The 18,790-nt window shown below is 39.7% G+C and overlaps 1 protein-coding gene across 4 annotated transcripts in view; it reads right to left on the reverse strand.

Moving 5' to 3' along the window:
- The window catches only part of anapc1 (anaphase promoting complex subunit 1), a 57,407-nt gene extending 44,745 nt beyond the window's left edge, over nt 1-12,662 (reverse strand). The window contains exons 1-9 of one of the 4 annotated variants that reach the window (XM_062970751.1): nt 12,514-12,662; nt 7,218-7,454; nt 6,012-6,173; nt 5,531-5,582; nt 5,272-5,375; nt 4,528-4,610; nt 4,262-4,323; nt 3,156-3,301; nt 2,389-2,609 (exon numbers count right to left, since the gene is read on the reverse strand). In XM_062970751.1, the coding sequence (XP_062826821.1) occupies nt 2,389-2,609; nt 3,156-3,301; nt 4,262-4,323; nt 4,528-4,610; nt 5,272-5,375; nt 5,531-5,582; nt 6,012-6,173; nt 7,218-7,430 (1,043 nt within the window). In that variant the 5' untranslated portion in view covers nt 7,431-7,454; nt 12,514-12,662. Of the gene's footprint in view, nt 1-2,388; nt 2,610-3,155; nt 3,305-4,249; nt 4,324-4,527; nt 4,611-5,271; nt 5,376-5,530; nt 5,583-6,011; nt 6,174-7,217; nt 7,455-12,513 lie in introns of all 4 variants that reach the window. The other 3 variants (XM_062970747.1, XM_008120089.3, XM_008120088.3) reach the window with 3 other exon arrangements.
- Between the last annotated feature and the right edge of the window lie 6,128 nt (nt 12,663-18,790).

Below are 18,790 nucleotides of genomic sequence, written 5' to 3' on the forward strand. Positions count from 1 at the left end.
CCTCAAAATTTGACAACACAACCCATCATCCATGCCTCAAGGTTGATACAACAAAAAGAAAAGAAAAATAAAGTCCTAATTAGAGGGAGAGCAATAATTGTTTTTTATCCAATTGCTGCCAGTTTAGAGGGCTAATCTCTGCCCACTTGGTCGCCTAGCAACCAGCCTGTCAGCAAAGGGACAGCCAGGGTTCAGTTAGGGGACAGGCAGATTTAGGCCTAATTTAGGCTTCTTCCACAGATTATCTAATTTGCACTGGATTATATGGCAGTGTAGACTCAAGGCCCTTCCACACAGCTATATAACCCCTTTAGAATCTTATATTATCTGCTTTGCACTGGATTATCTTGACTCCACACTGCCATATAATCCACTTCAGTGTGCATTTTATACAGCTGTGAAGAAGGGGCCTCATATAATCCACTTCTAAGCAGATAATATAAGATTATCAATATACAGTAGACTCTCACTTATCCAACATAAACAGGCCGGCAGGATAAGTGAATATGTTGGATAAAAAGAAGGGATTCAGGAAAAGCCGATTAAACAAATTAAGCACCAAAACATCATATTATACAACAAATTTGACAGAAAAAGTAGTTCCATGCGCAGTAATGCTATGTAGTAATTACAGTAGAGTCTCACTTATCCAACACTCGCTTATCCAACTATCTGGATTATCCAACGCATTTTTGTAGTCAATGCTTTCATTGATATTTTGCTGCTAAATTCATAAATACAGTAATTACTACATAGAATTACTGTGTATTGAACTACTTTTTCTGCCAAATTTGTTGTCTAACATGATGTTTTGTGCTTAATTTGTAAAATCATAACTTAATTTGATGTTTAATAGGGTTATCCTTAATCCCTCCTTATTATCCAACATAATCGCTTATCCAATGTTCTGCTGGCCCATTTATGTTGGATAAGTGAGACTCTACTGTACTGTATTTACAAATTTACCAGTAAAATATCACAATGAATTTAAAACACTGACTACAAAAACTTTGATTATGAAAAGGCAGACTGCGTTGGATAATCCAGAACATTGTATAAGCGAATCTTGGATAAGTGAGATTCTACTTTAATATGAAATAATTACTGGGATAGAATAATGCAGAACCATATAATCTCTAAAACCAGGACAGTAAATAAACAGGGGAATTCCACACAGGAAACAATCAGGGCCAGCTAACACCTCCCAACAAAGTATTCCCATCATCAAAGTCTGGCAAATCCTCTGTTTTCTCAGGGCCACGGACAGTAGAAGCACATAAAATATCGCAAACAACACCACTCTGAAAACAAGGGAATTCCAGACAGGAAACAATCAGGGCCAGCAAACACCTCCCAACAAAAAATTTACTCAGGGAGGAAACAGCCAGGCTTTAAAGCTGCAAGGCCATTACATCCTGATCATTTTGCCTAATTGCAGCATTCATACTTGCCTCTAACAGACAAAAAAACCCAATCAGAAATATTGTATATTCATAACCTTTAGGAAACAATATCCCCTGATGGCGCAGCGTGTTAAAGCGCTGAGCTGCTGAACTTCTGGACCGAAAGGCCGCAGGTTTGAATTGGGGGAGCGGAGAGAGCCCCCACTGTTAGCCCCAGCTTCTGCCAACCCAGAAGTTCAAAAAAATGCAAATGTGAGTGCATCAATAGGTACTGCTCCGGTGGGAAGGTAACGCCACTCCATGCAGTCATCCCACATGACCTTGGAGGAGTCTATGGACAACGCCGGCTCTTCGGCTTAGAAATGGAGATGAGCACCAACCCCCAGAGTCAGACATGACTGGACTTAACGTCAGGGGAAAACGGTTACCCTTTACCTTAACTACCACCAATTCCTCAATACTTTATTTCCCATACCACCAGACTTCGCCACAGCAACGCGTGGCCGGGCACAGCTAGTATATAAATATATGAATGATAATAAAATTCTATGGCTATTTCCAAGGGCAAAGCTTTTCAGGTCTGAGTGACTAAAACTACAAAAAGACACCAATCTCAATAAATAAGGATTGAAAATAAGTGGAATCTGGGAACTATTCAGTTCAAAATACAGTTGCAAAGATTAGGAACCAGTGGGGTTGATTCTGCTAATGGGGCTGCTTTTCTCAGCAGAACCCAGGTGGGAGTGGAGGTAATGTCCCACTCCTTACTGCAGCTGCAGAAAACCCCAAGCAGGTTGTCAGGCAAAATAGAGAGGTGTGCTGAAGAGAGAGAGAAAGGAAGGAAGGAAGTCATACTCAGCATGCAGGTGGTATTACATTATTGGATTCAAGGAATACTATATCAGGGGGCTCATATCTCTGCAGCATGTGTGATCTTTATAATAATCCTTAGAAATCAACAACTGAAATAATCTTATCAACCTACCTCAGAGCTGCCATGTTGGAAATGGAAGGAGAGCGGGAGTGGATGCTGGGTGACGATGCAGACCTGCTTTGGCTGTGAATAGACGAATAGTTCTGGAATGGTGAAGCCATTGGCGAGTCGCCCTTAGACAGATTACGAAGGTGGACCGTGAAAGAAGTGCTGGTGGCTACATGTTGTGGGGTTCCCCCTTGCTCTGAAAACCTTAAGACTGCATTCTGTTCCTGTTGGGTACAAGAGAGAACAAGTCTACTTAAACATCTCGGAGCAGAATATGGACCAGTTGTAATTTTTAAAAAACAAGGACTGAAGGTACAGATGTAATTGCCAAACATGACATGCTACGCTGTGCCCAATTTTTAAAGGCCAAAGTAATGCTTAAAAAGAAGAGTCCAGAATCAAGTCTCTAGAATTCTTTTTCTTTATTTCAGAGGAGTGGACTCACTAGTTGTTTCAGATGCATATAGCCACTTTGAGTTTTCTTGTGGAGAGAAAAAGCTGGGCATAAATAACATTTTGATAATGATAATGATAATGATAATACTTAGGGTTCCCACATCAAAAGAAATAAATTTATTTCCTTGATCCCATTTCAAAATCTAACACATACCCTTCAAGAAGCAGTAAATATGTATTTTCTACCCACTGGGAGGAGGAGATACCCGAGGACACTAATGAGATTTTAATTGGAAAATAAGGCTCTGACAATTATGCCCCCTTCCTTTCTCAACATATTAATTTTAAGCCTGCTGTTGTCTTTCATTTCTTACCTCTGGTTTTACTCTTCTGAGTGCCCAAACAGTATGCAAACTCTGAGTAGCATCATATGTCATGAGAATGGAAGGCTCAGCATTGATGAAAACAATTCTCATTGAATAGTCGGCAACATATTGGACTCTAGAAGAGCCAAACAAACCTGCTAAGTAAAGGAAAAATTGGTTAGCCAGCAAAAAAAAAGTTACACCAAGTATGTCAATCTTTGGCTCTTACAGAACTCCCATATCTTGCCTTTGGTTAGGTGAACAAGGACTCATGGGAAATGGAGTACAACAACATCTGGAGAACCAAAGGTACCTTAGATATATTACACTCAGGGACGATTTAAACAACAAGTATTTTGATTCCCATGCAGCTCGGTCCTAAAGCCATATATGGAATCTTACAATTGGAAAAGAACACAAGAGCCATTCGGTCTAACCTCAATCTGCGATGCAAAAAAATACACAATCAAAGTACTCCTGACAGATGGCCATCCACTCTCTGTTTAAAAAAAAAAAAGGAGATCCCACCACACTCTGAGACACCATATTCCACTGATGAACAGCTTTACCCTCAGGAAGTTCTTCCTAATATTTAAGTAGAATCTCTTTTCCTGAAGTTAAAATCCATTGCTGTGTGCGCTAGTTTCTAGAGCAGCAGAAAACAAGCAGGTTCCATCTTCAGTATGATATCCTTTCAAACTTTTAAACATCTATCATGTCACCTCTCAGTCACCTCTTTTCCATGTTAAACAAAACCAGTTCCTAAGACATGATACATATAGCTTTACCAACTTTGTGCTGAAGGGGACAGTATTTACAATTTATATATGTTTTGACATATATTACTGGTTTTAAATGTTATGATCAAAGACCTACTGTGCAGAAATAAAATTGCCACTCAATTTCGTATTTCCAAAACTGAGACTATCAACTTAAAAAGTTCACATTCCAAATCATAAGTGTGACTAGAAATCAACCAAGCCTCCAAAATTCCGTAGTTATGCATATAAGCAGGACTACTTAGCATTTTTTAAAGTATCTTGGGATTTTATTCAATCAATTATGCCCCTGCTTTCTGACTTCATATATACTATTTAATTTACCTCCAGACTTACAAACCATTGGTGTTATTTCATTTAATGGATGCAGCATGCTGAACATTGTAGGCAAAGGTTCTCTGAAATGACACAAAGACAAAATAACCACTTAAGCGAGTGCTAGGATAAACAACTTACACAATACTGAAAGCCATATCATGACTGATAACAAGTCAAGATCTAGAGATTTTATAAAGCAAAGCATTTACTGAATACATTACATTATACTACTGCAATATAGGAAATCAATATTATATAAGAAGACATTATCCATGTTACTTTACCTATTAGGACTTAGAGGCACTTCGTGTGAAGAACTACTACGTTCAAACAACAAGCCATATTTTGTTGACCATACATTTGCCACCTATAAAAAGAAATACTCCATATGTTTAAGGTATTAGAGATATGGATCATAGAAATATTTGTAACACAAGTAATTTCCATTTTGATAAAGTAACAGCAGCAATAATAATAGGTTTTGTTGTTCTTGTTGTAACCATTTATTGTTATTTCTACCACACCCCTCCCCCCCCCCCCAAAGGGATTCAAGGCATGATAACAAAATTGATGAGAGTGCCATGTTTTAACCACCAAGATACAATGATTTCGATTAAGTTAAGAATTTTATAATAATAATAATAATAATAATAATAATAATAATAATAATAATAATAATAATAACTTTATTTTTGTATTCCGCCTCCATCTCCCGAAAGGGACTCTGAACGGCTAACATGGGGCCAAGCCCAGATAATTACAATAAAACAACATAAAATACATACAAGAGACACAACAACATCCAATAAAATGCTTATACAATAACAAAGTAAAACATAGTGACAATGGCATCATGAAACAGAGTATAAAAGCAGTACAAAATTTTAAGCGAGGGCAAACTGAGCCTAAGTGCAAGGTGTAGAAATTGTACAACTCTCGGTGTTGTACATGTACAAAGCTTAGGAGAACAAAAGCCTGGGGAAAACAATAGATTTAATAAAGTTACAATTATTTTAACATACATTTACCTGAAAGGGCAAGGAAGCAGTGAAATCCTTTCCTTCAATGCTGTGAATATTTATGCAAGAACTCTGTAACATGCAGATGCATTTTTCTACTATTTGCTTGCTATCTGAAATTGGGCAAAAATAAAGAAGATTTCAATAATTTGTTATTCAACATCCACCCAGGCAGTCAGTTTATATTATCTGTACTTAGTTTTGAAAGCAACACAATTTTGAAATGCTCAACATCTTCCAAATAAAATGACAGAAGAATTAAAATTACCTTCTATTTTGTCAGACTTATCCTGGGGTATAGTGAAGTCACACCACAAAGCCTGAAATAAAAATATTCAATGTGTGGGGTTTTGTGCTTTTAAAAAAAACCAAATGAAAAATACACCTGCTTCAGGACTACTTCTTATCTTTGCCCCAAATCAATGAACATCAGTGGACAACCTCAGGCACTAATATGACAGCAAGAAAATCTGCTCCTATCTGCTTAGTCAACACTGCACATACTTGCATATATTTTTATAATGTCCTACCTCTATTATGCCTCTTTCCTCAACAAAAAAACTATCTAAATATTGCAGTCATTCAACATAGGGAAAGGATTATAAGTCACATAAAAAACCGCAGAAGAAAATGTTTAACACCTGATCCCAGTCAAGAAAACCTACCCTGATATAATTTTCCTTTCAAGAAGTCTTCCTCCTATATTTTCATTACAACAAGCATTTATAGAACTGTGTCATATCTCATACCTGCAGAACAGGGCTGTCAACAGTGAATGCTTTGTAAACTGCTGAAGCTTGGCTTTTACTTCCTCTGCTCCAAATGACCATGTTACCAGCCACATACAGTTCTTCATCATATTCCACTTCTTCTCCAATATCACTGATGCCTTTTCTTAACTGCCAACTTTCCTGAAAGAAGAACAAATCAGAAAAGTTGGTGAATTGTACATTATGTTAAATATTATTATATTATATTAAATATTATGTTAACTAGTGTCAGCTCTGAGCACTATCCAAGAGATCAGAGAATGGTCTTAGGATACACAATGGTTTTGCATCATTAAACCCCAGTGGCGCAGTGGATGAAACCCTTGTGTCAGCAAGACTGATGACTTGAAGTTTGGGTTGCTGACTTGAAGGCTGCCGGTTCGAATCCAACCCAGGGAGAGCACGGATGAGCTCCCTGTATCAGCTCTAGCTCCAGGCGGGGACATGAGAGAAGCCTCCCACAAAGATGGTAAAAACATCAAAACACCCAGGCATCCCCTGGGCAACGTCCTTGTCGACGGCCAATTATCTCATACCAGAAGCGACAGTTTCTCAAGTCGCTCCTGACACAGAAAAATTTTTTAATACACTCCACTTAAGAGTCCTACCAAATGGTTGGTGATATAAAACATATTCCAATATTTTCCTAGATGTTATCTTAAATTCAATTATTACAACATTGATAATTCCTACTCTAATAGAAAAGGGCCCAGAGTATTTGAAATACTGTATATTCCAAAATGAAGCTTCCAGAGCTTGCTTGGTGAGGACATGAGAAAGAGCCTTCTCAAGGGCATATCTCACAACCTGGAATGTTCTTCTAAGGAAGGCTGGGATGGCCTCCTTCTTGCTTTCCTTTTGTAGGCAAATTAATTGTTTTTATTTATGTACTGTTAGGTGTTAACTAAGTTTACTTGGGAGCTGCCTTGGAAGCCATTCCAGAAGAAAGGAGACATTATAAGTAATAAATAAATAAATAATGATGGAAGACAAGGCTTCAAGTGTTGTTCATCTACAGCTTTATTCCGTGTATAATATATGGTTTTCACATTTCACTGAGTTTTCATTAAGCAAAGGAATCCTCATGTGAAGCACATTCGTGAGTTAGTAACTAGGTTAACAGATCATTGTATTTCCCTATCTGTTTTTTAAGATATGAGCACTGTCAAAAATGCCACTTCCTACCTTGTGTTTCTCATGGATTGTAACTTCCTGAAGTGACCCTACCAAACCAGCTGCTCCATCTGACGACCAAATTTCCGAGGCTGGCTGCAGCTGCCGAAGTTGCAGGTTCAACGCATTAGGATGGTGCTTGCAGTGGTCACGGCCAAAAGGGACAAACTCCTGCAAATCCCCTGCTGCAATCATCGTTACCCTCTCTTCATAGATGTTCGACATGAGTTCCAAATATCAACATTATTTCTGAAACAAGACCAAAATGTAGACAGAAGGTGTTCAAAAGTGAAACTATTTTCAGAGGAGCAGCATAACCTAAATAATACCCTATGACACCAGATCCTATCTGAACTTGGAAGGTAAGTAGCGTCAGTTCTGGTTATTATTTGAATGGGAGATTGCCAACAAATACCAAGAGCTGTAAGCTATATTTCAGAGGAAAGAACTACAAATCTACCACCAAGTTTACCAAGCAATGAAGTTCATAGGGTCACCATAACTTGACAGGTTATCGACACATATTAAGCTGTTGTAGTCTTGCACCACCTAAGAGACAAATACGTTTTACAGACTGTCGGCATGTCGTGACTATGCCCAGTTTTTTCTACTGCATCTAAAGAAGTAGGCTGCAATCTATGAAAGCTTACATCAGATGAAAGTTGCTAACGTTGAAGATGCCACAGTGCTTTTGCTCAACATATACACTATGTAGTATGTTCTTTGTTCCTGGGTTATAAATGTCATCTCTTAATTGGCTCTATCATAAAAACATGGAAAACATTTATTCAACTGCTAAAACTTTGTTTTTGTGGGATATCCTGCAGCACATTTTGCTATAGTTTTTCAATGAATATTTTATAGAAACTCAACCAATTCAACATAGTTTGTGGCAGTCACAGAAATGAAGTTTCTGGAGTATAACAACTACTTTCAAAGCAAGTACTGAACAATTAAACAGGAAATAACACTTTCAAACCAGGACCAGAAAAAAATCAAATTTTGTTACATAGTATTATCTTCAATTCTACTACTCCCTTTTCTTTCAGTGCTCTAAAATTAAGGCACTCAGACCACTCAATAGCTGAAAATGGATTCAGTTAAGATCTGCTACAACCAAACCCAACTCATGGCACTGGAAACTGTCAACACAAAACTATGAAAGTGTTTATAAATGGCTGAGAGAAATAATTTGTAAGACAACTGCACTAACTTGCAACAAATAGAGTAAGATATTTGCCTCTTAAGACAAAGCAGGAAAAGGCAACAGTTAACTTCTTTAAGGACACTTTCACACACAATTGTAATAATAATAATAATAATAATAATAATAAGAAGAAGAAGAAGAAGAAGAAGAAGAAGAAGAAGAAGAAGAAATCTTTATATGCCGCTTTTCTCCCACAATGGGGACCCAAAGCGGCTTCCAACATTTTAACATACAATATGAAATCAACTACTGTCAGAATAAGATGTAGCACTATGATTTCTTCTTAACTGCTGTGGTTTCATAATATGGACTTGCGAGATGTTCAGTTTGTGTGTTTGGATGTGCCTAAAGTTGACTTACGTTGACTCCAACTTGAAACCACCAGCACATGCAGACTGCTGACCAGGGCAGATTTTAGGAAACATACTACCCCCCTCTTAAAGCAGCTCCATTGGTTACCAATCTGCTTCCGGGCCCAATTCAAAGTGCAGGTTATTATCTATAAAACCCTATATGGTTCAGGTCCTGCCTATTTACGTGACCGCATCTCCCCTTATGAACCTGCTCAGGCTCTAAGATCAGTTGGGGAGGCCCTCTTCTCAGTCCCACTTCCCTCACAAACAAGGTTGGTGGGGATTGAGGGCGAGGGTGTTCTCGGTAGCGGCCCCCGAACTTTGGAATGACCTCCTCAAGGAAATTAGACAAGCACCCACCCTAATAACTTTTAGGAAGGAGTTGAAAACCAGGCTGTTTAAGCAGACTTTTGATAATGGCTAAGAGGATCAACCACCTTATTGGACAGGATTTTAAATGGTTATCAGAACTATAATTTATAATGCTGGATACCCTGATCATAGGAATTGGCTGGTTTTAAACAGTGTTTTATATATATACTAGCTGTGCCCGGCCACTCGTTACTGTGGCGAAGTCTGGTGGTATGGGAAATAAAGTATTGAGGAATTGGTGGTAGTTAAGGTAAAGGGTAAAGGTTTTCCCCTGACATTAAGTCCAGTCGTGCTCATTTCCATTTCTAAGCCGAAGAGCCGGCGTTGTCCGTAGACTCCTCCAAGGTTATGTGGGATGACTGCATGGAGCGCCGTTACCTTCCCGCCGGAGCAGTACCTATTCATCTACTCTCATCTGCATGTTTTTGAACTTAAGAGTTGGCAGAAGCTGGGGCTAACAGTGGGGGCTCTCTCCGCTCCCCCAATTGAAACCTGTGTCCTTTCAGTCCAGAAGTTCAGCAGCTTAGCACTTTAACACGCTGTGCCATCAGGGGATATTATTTGCTAAAGGTTGTGAATATACAATATTTTTGATTTTTTTTATCTGTGTTAGCTGGCCCTGATTGTTTCCTTTGTGAAATTTCCAATTTCCCTGCTTTCAGTGTTGCTGTTTATTTACTGTCCTGGTTTTAGAGATTATATTGTTCTGTATTATTCTATCACAGTAATTATTTCATAGTAAAGTAGAATCTCACTTATCCAACATTCGTTTATCCAATGTTCTGGATTATCCAACACAGTCTGCCTTTTAGTAATCAATGTTTTTATAGTCAGTGTTTTAAATTCATTGTGATATTTTGGTGATAAATTTGTAAATACAGTAATTACTACATAGCATTACTGCACATGGAACTACTTTTTCTGTCAAATTTGTTGTATAACATGATGTTTTGATGCTTAATTACCTAATTTGATTACCTAATTTGATGTTTAATCGGCTTTTCCTGAATCCCTTCTTATTATCCAACATATTCACTTATCCTGCTGGCCTGTTTATGTTGGATAAGTGAGACTCTACTGTATATTGATAATCTTATATTATCTGCTTAGAACTGGATTATATGAGGCCCCTTCTTCACAGCTGTATAAAATGCACACTGAAGTGGATTATATGGCAGTGTGGACTCAAGATAATCCAGTGCAAAGAAGATAATATAAGATTATAAATGGGTTATATAGCTGTGTGGAAGGGCCTTGAGTCTACACTGCCATATAATCCAGTGCAAATTAGATAATCTGTGGAAGAGGCCTAAGTAAGGCCTAACTCTGCCTGTCCCCTGGGCTGAGTGGGTTGCTAGGAGACCAAGTGGGTGGAGCTTAGCCTTCTAACTGGCAGCAATTGGATAAAAACAATTATTGCTCTCCCTCTAATTAGGACTTTATTTTTCTTTTCTTTTTGCTGTATCAACCTAGAGGCATGGATGATGGGATGTGTTGTCAAATTTCGAGGTTGGGGGGCCTGTAGTTTTGTTATTTTGTCGGTCGCCGGGATTCCATCACTCTTTTATATATACAGAAGATATATATATATATATATATATATATATATATATATATATATGGTTTTTCCAGGGCTTGATCGTTTTTAAAACTGTTTATTTATGTTTACACTATTGTGATGTTTTGTTTTTATTCATTGATATGTGATTATTGTGTTGTTGAAGGCTTTCATGGCTGGAATCACTGGGCTGCTGTGAGTTTTCCAGACTGTATGGCCATGTTCCAGAAGCATTCTCTCCAGATATTTCACCCACATCTATGGCAGGCATCCTCAGAGGTTGTTAGGTATATTGGAAACTAGGCAAGGGAGGTTTATATTTCTGTGGAAGGTCTCGGGGGGGGGGGGGGGGAGAGAAAGAACTCCTGTCTGTTGGAGGCAAGTGTGAATGTTACAATTAATCAGGGCCAGCTAACACCTCCCAACAAAGGCAGGCAGGAATCAGACAGGCCTTGAAGCTGCAAGGCTTTTCAAAGCTAATCAAGGTGATTAATTGCAACATTGACACTTGTCTACAACAGAAAGAATTCGTTCTCCCAATCTGAACTTTCCACAGATATATAAACCCAGCTGGCCTAGTTTCTAACAGATTTCACAACCTCTGAGAATGCCTGCCACAGATGTGGGTGAAACATCAGGAAATAATGCTTCTGGAACATGGTCATACAGCCCGGAAAACTCACAGCAACCCTATGTGATTATTATCTGTCATTCATATATATATATATATATATATATATATATATATATATATATATATGTATATGTATATGTATATGTATATGTATATGTATATAAAGACTATATTTGTTTGTTTTGTTACAAGCTGCCCTGAGTTCCTTCAGGGAGAGGTGGTGGGATATAAATAAAGCTTATTATTTTAGTAAATAAAAGGACAACACATCACTCTCTTTTGAGTAGTTATGCGGATGATTCAGGGTGTATAGCTTGTAAATTACTGCAGCTCTGGACCAGTTGAACTGTCATGGCTCCGTGCTATGGAATCCTGGGATATGTAGTTTCTTCATGCCAGCCTCCAGTGGCTCAGTGTGTTAAAGCGCTGAGCTGCTGAACTTGCAGACCGAAAGGTCTCAGGTTCAAACCCCGGGAGCGAAGTGAGCGCCCACTGTTAGCTCCAGCTCCTGCCAACCTAGCAGTTTGAAAACATGCCAATGTGAGTAGATCAATAGGTACCGTTCCGGCGAGAAGGTAACGGTGCTCCATGCAGTCATGCCGGCCACATGACCTTGGAGGTGTCTACGGACAACACAGGTTCTTCGGCCTAGAAATGGAGATTAGCACTAACCCCCAGAGTCGGACATGACTGCACTTAACGTCAGGGGAACCTTTCCTTTACTAATGTAAAGGAATCTTCTCTGCCAAAGAGAGCAGGTGCATCACCAAACTACAAGTCCCAGTCTCAAGCTGCATAGGTCAACCTGTGGGTCCCCAAGTGTTTTGGCCTACAACTCTCAGAAATTCCTGCCAGTTTACCAGCTGTTAGGATTTCCGGGAGTTGAAGGTCAAAACATCTGGGACCCATAGGTTGAGAACCACTGGAATAGATCATGCATGGCCAAACTTGGGCCCTCCAGGTGTTCTGGACTTCAACTCCCACAATTCTCAAATCCCGTAGCATGGAGCCATGGCAGTTCAAGTGGTCTCAAACCGCATTAATTCTGCAGTGCAGACGCGCCCCGAGTCCTGCCCGTGCCCGCAGCGAAACGACGGGTTTGAATGACCAGAAGGGGAGAGAAGGCGGGAAGCATGGCTAAACCTAACCCTTAGCCATTACGAGGGCAACGGAGGCCCGCGCACCTGAGTGACACAGGAAAGGGCGGCGGGCTGCGGGCCTGGGCTCTAGCGGCTCCTGCCCCGTCTCTCCCCGGACAGCGACGGCAAGCGAATCCCTCTCGGCGGCACCGCAATCTCCCCTCGGCTTCTCACACGGGCGCCGCCATCTTGGAATTCCCATCACCTCCCGCGACAGGGCTGGGGGCGGGGCTAACGGCTGTCAGTAGAGCAGCGCCTCTGAGGGAGGGAGGGAAGAAGAGGCCTCCGTTCTACTGTTACCGTGGCAACAGGCGGATGGCCTAGGTCCAGCTCCTGTTACTATAGCAACCAGGGTACCCTTGTATTCCTTTGCCTTGCCTCAGGGAGAGAAGCTTTTCATTGGGATGCTTGGTAAAAACTTTGGATGACCCCTTCTACACTGCCATATAATCCAATTTCTGAATTCAAATTATCTGCTTCGACCTGCGTTGAGGTTTTATGCAAGGATGGGGCAAATACAAGTTAGCCCAAGCATATGCTAACTTGGGCCCTCCAAGTGTTTTGGACTTCAATTCATTCCTAACAGCCTCTGTCCCCTTCCTTTTCCCCCTCAACCACTTAAGCTGAGGGGGGAAAGGAGAGGAAATTATTATTATTATTATTATTATTATTATTATATATTTCTTTTAAATTCATTAACAAGCAGGTTAGCATATGGAGCCCTCGGTGGCGCAATAAGTTAAACTCTTGTGCCAGCAGGACTGCTGAGCTCCTGTCTGTCAGCTCCAGCTTCCCACGCAGGGACATGAGAGAAGTCTCCCACAGGATGGTAGAAAATCAAACATCCGGGCATCCCCTGGGCAACGTCTTTGCAGACAGACAATTCTCTCACACCAGAAGCGACTTGCAATTTCTCAAGTTGCTCCTGACACGAAAAAAAAGTTTAGCATATTTTCATAAAGTGATTCAATACTGGGGTAAGACTACCTCCAAAAAAGATTCAGATGTCCAACTCAAATACAAGCATAGTAAAGTTTGGAAAATGGCCATTTAAAGTAAAATATATATATCTAATGCTATGACTTTCCTCCATATAGACCAAGCCTGCACAACCTGTGGCCATCCAGGTGTTATGGACTTACTCACCATTGGGTAAACTGGCTAGAGCTTCTGGGAGTTGAAGTCCCAAACACCTGGAAGGTCACAGGTTGTGCAGGCCTGATCTAGATACTATATTCCTATGGATGCAGCCTAGAATCGCATTGCCTTTTTAGCTGCCACATCACACTTTTGACTCACAAGTTGATTGTTCTTCACACTCAGGGTTCTAAATTAAATCTTCTCCTATTCTGGCTATTTTGCAGGTGTTGCAGTCAAATATTGGATCTTCTTGCCTATCATGCGACAACTTGTGGCCAATGACAGTATTACAGTAAAAGAATCCATATTTTCAGTAGTGCATGCTGCTGAATTAACATTTCTTATTTTAAATGATGTGCTGATGATACATGACTCCTGAAAAGTTTTCTGAAATGTTTAAAAGGGTTTCCAACATTTGCTGGAAATGTAAACAAGTGGGCTCTTTCATGTAAATTGCCATTAAATATTGGGTTCAAATCCACAAGTCGATCCAAAGAAATTGGGGGAAAATATCCAGTTAGAACCTGAGACTTTTTTTACTTGAACTGACAGATATAAATTATTATGATAGATTGTTTCAATATATGATCACAGCAGCCAGATTATTATATTTGTAGAACTGGAAGAAATCAGCAACACCAACAATAGAAGACTGGATAATAAAAATGATGGACTTGTCTAAGATGGATAAATTAAACTGCTGATTAAAAGAAGGTAATGAGAGATCACTACCGGGCCCCTGGTTGAGAACTATTTTCGATTTGGACTCAGTCCATGCCAGCCCAATGACCATCATTTGACTACACAACCAACCCATACTGTTTTGTGAACTCTAGTTGGCTGCTGTAAATTAATGTGGATGTTTGCTTAGATTTTATGCTATTATATAATTTTGTTAAACTATGTGTAGTTTAATTTATTGATGTTAGGTTTAATTTTCTGATGTTAGGCTTTAATTTGAAGTTAGGTTTTAATGTTGTTTTCATATGTAAGTTTGGGATATCTCTGGGATTTTATGTCAGTGTTTGTTTTATGGAGGCATTTAATGTTGGCCATTGTATGTTGGAATCCGCAGTGAGTCCCCTCGGGGAGATAGGGCAGAATTCAAATAAAGTTTTCTCATTATTATTATTATTATTATACTAAGAAACTTGAACGGTGATGCCTATGTCATTCTTTGTAGCTGAATAAAGATAGATCAGAAGTCAACTATTTTCTATTTTCTTTTTCTATTCTTTCTTTTCTATTTTTTTCTGTTTTCTTTCTTTTTCCTGGGACTTTTTGTATTTCTATACTACTTATTGTTATTTTATTTTATTTTTTACCTTTAACTTTTAAAACAAATTAAACAAAAATAGATTTTTAAAACACATTTCTTATTTTGATGTTCTAAAAAATAGCCTTTTGGATTTCAACCTATCACCTGAACGAAAGTTTCATTCTTTTTTCTTGGTGTTATATCATTAGTTCAAGTTATTTTTATGTGGGGATACCAAAGCCACAACTTTGCAAACAAGTAATAAGGCTCACCTGTATTATAAACTGTCTTCATGGAGACAACTCAGTAGACACTGTCCAGCAAATTTACCTACCAAGCAATGTCCATTGTACAGCCTTTGGACTGTAGCTTGCAATTCAGAACTTTTCTGTTAAAGCAAATAATGCTCTAGCAGCTTCATTGAGCTCTGGAGAGGCAGTCAATTGTGAGGCTGGCCAAAATAAGTAAAAAGTATTCTAATTATTGGAGTAGTTTTTTACGCTCCTCATAGTAATGGGAAGCCAGAGCTCAATGTGGGGACAGAGCTCTGTTGTGTTCCCACTTTATACAAACATGAATACCTCCTGTAGAAGAGAAGACCACACTCCTAGGCTTTGTATTAATTGACTGAGAACGGAAAATGGCTCCATTCAGCCATTTACTACAACACTGAGACAATGAATGCTGACTTAGCATCATATGCTATAGAGAACAAAACAGAGAATGTCAGTCGCTCTACTTTTTCTAGATGGGTAGTAAGTTAAAAACAATTCAAGAGTCTTGTGGCACCTTATTATGGTGACTAGTATGGAATAGAGAGGGATTATTACTTCTCACAACCTGAAGCCAGTTCAAAAATTGCATTTGTTTTTTGAGGTAGCTACATCATATTGCTGGTTCATGAATTTACACAAGAATCCGTAAAATTTACTACATTTAGACAGGAAAAATAAATACACAAATATAGGTAAGATATGTAGCACTTATCCTTGACAGCAGTATATAGTATGTGAAAAGGATCTAGGGGTCTTAGTAGACCACAGTTAAATACAATTTAACAGTATAAGGCACAGGCCAAAAATGTCATTCTAGGTGGTATCAAGAGAATTATCTCCAGATAAAGGAAAGTATCAACGACACTCTATTTGGCTGTAGTCTATCTTGTTATCTCGTAATTATCTCATAGCCCCAAATTGTCCTGATTTGGCAGGGACAATCCTGATTATTCTTCTGTCATTCTAATATTCATCTGCTTTTAAAGCCCTCTGTTTGTCTCTCCTGCTCCCACTTTCCTTCTTTGTCCTCAGCTTGCTTCAATTGCAACAAAACGGGTTCACACTCAAACTGCAGAAGTATAGGAGAAAATAGAATGTTGCCTTTCCCAATAGCTTCAGGCAAAAGCAAACTGCTGCAACCAGCCTCCTCCTGGTTGTCTGTTCCTCTTCATTAATTATATTTACTATCTTGACCACACTCCGATGTTGCTTTGTCGCACTTTTTTCCAGTTTTCATCTGTGAAATGTTGGTGAGGATGCTATGGTGGGGCACTCAATCTAGTACAGTGGTTTCTGCATTGGACTATGACTCTGGTGACCAGGATTTGAATCTCTGCTCAACCATGGAAAACCATTGGGAGACACTAAGAAAATCAAGCTCTTTTGGCCTCAGAGGAGTGCAAAATTGCTCTCCTCTGAACAAATCTTGCAAAAACAAATCCCAACCCTTAGGGCCACCATAACTATGTTCAGCTTGTTTCTAATATATGGGAAACCAATGGGTTTCTGTAACTGAGCAGGGATTGGTGCCCTAGTCCAACACAAACCATTATATCCTTATTTGTGTCACTACCCTTACCCACAATAGGCAATACAATAGGTTTAACAATAAGTGCATCCAGATGATACAGTCCCTCCTCCATCATTCTTTAAGGTCCCCTAAATCTCCTTTTACAAGGACAGAAAAGGTTGCAATGGGGAGAAGGGGTGGGAAAGTCCAGCTCCACTAGCCCAACTGCACATACATGAAGCGGGATCCAGTCTTGACACATCTGTTATGTATATACTTTTTTTAGTCTATAGGGTGCCATTATATATTTTTTTCTGAGCAGACTAATACAGTTAGCTTACTAAAATATACAATCAAGAGTGTAGCGTTGTCTGGAAATAAAATGCTTTTCGGGCAAGAAATAGAATAAAATCAAAACAAAGGGGAAAGGGAAACTTGCAAATTGTTCTCAGAAGCCTCTAAAATAATGCTTTTAATTATGCTGCCCAAACTGTGGTACTGGCAATGTATTGGATTTCTGTTTTGCTTTTTTCAGACTTTGCAAACTTTTAACATCTTGAAATAATTACCCATCCAGAAAAAGGCATGCACCAAGAGCAGCTAAGGGACAACCCAGACGTGACAGCAGCAGAACTGGACTCAGTCCAGTTTCCTCTGAAATGAAGAGGAAGGGTAAATTTAAAGTGCAGAAAGAGCAACAGCAGAGGTGTGTGTGGTTGTGTTTGCTCTGGGTTAGACCAAAACATTATGCTGCATGAAGTGGAGCAACAAAAGGAACCCCCTTGTCGCTGTGCCAAGTTTAGGTATATTCCTAGTACATCTTGGCTGCCAAATTACTTTGGCACAGGAAGCAGAAAATCCTGCAATCACTTCTGTCCCTCCCTGGCAGTAAAAATACAACACCTGATATCTACTGCCCGAGGAAGCCATCTGGCTCTGCTTAATGATAGAGCTGGCCCAGGAAGATGCTGAAATCTCCCATGGTTTTGGTTCTCCGCCCCAATGAAATTTCTTATCCTTTTTGGGGGAGAAATCCAAAACCTTTAAAATCTACCATAAAGCAGTGGGGAGGAACAGCTCTGGAAAAAAGCAGTTTTGGTTGGAAAGGGGCAATTGAAGAGGAGCACAATAGCTAAAGCTCAGGAAGGTTTACATGTATAAGCAACAGTTCCTAGATTGTCCCAGACTTCATGACCAGTGGCCAGCAGCCTTGCTAGCCAAGAGATCCTGGGAGTTGTAGACTAAAGTAACTTTTCTAAATCCTGTCCTGCCCATACCATTCTTGAACCCAACGTCACATGAAAAGACAGCACCAACTTCTGACCCATGGGTCATACTGTTATGATAATAATAAATCTGGAAAAGGGTATTTCATAAGAAACTACAACTCCGTGTAAACTCCACATTTTTTTAATGAAGGGGGGGAAATGAAAGGGTAAAATAGGGAAGGATTAAAATCCCTGTGTTTTTTGTTTTGCGGTCTGTGCCCCTGTTCAGAAGATTTCATCTCACTTTCTTTCCCTGAGATAATTGGATTTGGGGGGGGGGGTGGCATGTTGTGGAAACAAGGACTGGTGATAAAGCTTCAGTGGAGAACCTTTTCTCCGTGATAACTCTTTCAAAAGTGAATTACCCATCCTTAGGGTAAATTTCTCTCACTTTGTAACTCCAGGACTATCTGTACCATAAATGGATGCTGGTGTACAGGGCAGAAGTAAAAAAAGGAAAAGAAACACAATAGAATCATAGAACTGGAAGAGACCGCATGGGCCATCCATTCCCACCCCCTGACATACAGGAAAAGCAAAATCAAAGCACCCCTGACAGATGGCCATTCAGTCATTCCAGCTTCCAAAGAAGAAGCTTCCACCACACCCTAAGGCAGGGAGTTCCACAGCTGAACATCTCTCACAGTCTGGAAGTTTTTTTGCTAATGTTCAGGTGGAATCTCCTTTCCTGCAATTTGAGCCAATTGCTCCGAGTCCTAGTCTCCAGGGCACCAGAGCAGCAATGGCACTAGTCCCTTGCAGCAGTGCCATTGCTGAATTTCCAGCAGTGGGATTCAGTAGCAAATGGTGAGCAGCAGGGAATGCAATATTGGCATGGGGATAATTCTATGAGTTGTGTCTTGGCCAACCC

This window comes from Anolis carolinensis, chromosome 1 (assembly GCF_035594765.1).
Source record: "Anolis carolinensis isolate JA03-04 chromosome 1, rAnoCar3.1.pri, whole genome shotgun sequence".
NCBI classification, from domain to species: domain Eukaryota; kingdom Metazoa; phylum Chordata; class Lepidosauria; order Squamata; family Dactyloidae; genus Anolis; species Anolis carolinensis.